Source organism: Rhincodon typus, unplaced genomic scaffold (assembly GCF_021869965.1).
Source record: "Rhincodon typus isolate 14 unplaced genomic scaffold, sRhiTyp1.1 hic_rhity00000778, whole genome shotgun sequence".
In the NCBI taxonomy this organism is placed as follows: domain Eukaryota; kingdom Metazoa; phylum Chordata; class Chondrichthyes; order Orectolobiformes; family Rhincodontidae; genus Rhincodon; species Rhincodon typus.
In genome coordinates, this window is record NW_025966416.1 from 30352 (window position 1) to 31506 (window position 1155).

Sequence of the window (1155 nt, forward strand, 5' to 3'; positions counted from 1 at the left end):
TCACGCTCCCTCCTTCTTACCCGCAGTTCGAGAACGTGATGTTCATCAACAAGATCAAGGAGCAACTGATGACCGAGAAATCCTGCGCCCAGGCCGTGAGCGCCGCGTCCCCCAGCCCCCAGACCGCAGGCCCGCAGCCCCCGAGCTCCCAGCCTGCGGCGCCTCAGCAACCACAACACAACCAGGCACCGCCCGCTCCGCTGCAGTCGTACCCCGCGGCTCTGGTCGGCCCGGGTCACGTCGACCCTCCCGGCGGGACCGCCGATGACGGAAACCCGCCTCCGGCTTCCGAGAACGTCTCCGTGCTCCCCCTCCCCTCCTCCGCCCTCATGACAGGTGGGTTCTCCCTTCCCTCCCCCACCCCAGGCGCCCGTATGGACGGTCTCGGGGGGAGGGGGGGTGTGCCCGGTTGGAGGGTCAATTTGGGCACTAGGCCGAGAACGGAGCCTGAGGCCTACTCCGCTCCCAGACGCTCATCCAGTGGTCCTATGGGCGGGGTTCGGGGTTGGCGCGGGTGGAGGGCTTACCCAGGGGGCTACTAGGCTGAGAATGGAGCCTGAGGCCTCCTCTGCTCCCAGATATGAGCCCGACTGCGTCGGTCGCGGGCTGGGTTTCGCAAGTCGAGGGCTAAGCCGGGCGCTCGGCCGAGAATGGAGCCTGCGGCCTGCTCTGCTCCCAGACACAAGCCTGACAGCGTCACTGGCGGGCAGGGTGACACGAGCCGAGGGCTAAGCTGGGCACTAGGCCCATAATGGAGCTTGTGGCCTACTCCGCTCCCAGACGCTCGCCCAATGGTCCTGTGGGCAGGGTTCTGGTGTTGGCACGGGTGGAGGGCTGACCCAGGGGCTACTAGGCCGCGGACGGAGCCTGAGGCCTAAGCCACTCCCAGATGCCAACCCGACAGCAAAGTGCTGGGCGGAGTGATGCTAAACTGGGCGTTAGGCCTATAATGGAGCTTGAGGCCTACTCTGCTCCCAGACGCTCATCCAATGGTTCTGTGATCGGGGTACGGGGGTTGGCGCTGGTAGAGGGCTAACCCGGGGGGCCACTAGGCTGAGGACGGAGCCTGAGGCCTACTTCGCTCCAAGACACAAGCCTGACCGTGTCATTGGCAGACTGGGAGGGTGTGAGTTGTGGCCTAAGCCGGGCACTGGG

At 65.9% G+C, this 1155-nt stretch overlaps 1 protein-coding gene across 1 annotated transcript in view; it reads left to right on the plus strand.

Moving 5' to 3' along the window:
* Positions 1-29: 29 nt before the first annotated feature.
* LOC125481071 (zinc finger protein 362-like) overlaps positions 30-1155 on the plus strand; it is a 5295-nt gene continuing 4169 nt past the window's right edge. The window contains exon 1 of the mRNA XM_048592192.1: positions 30-336. Within this exon, the coding sequence (XP_048448149.1) occupies positions 39-336 (298 nt within the window). The 5' untranslated portion in view covers positions 30-38. The remainder of the gene's footprint in view (positions 337-1155) is intronic.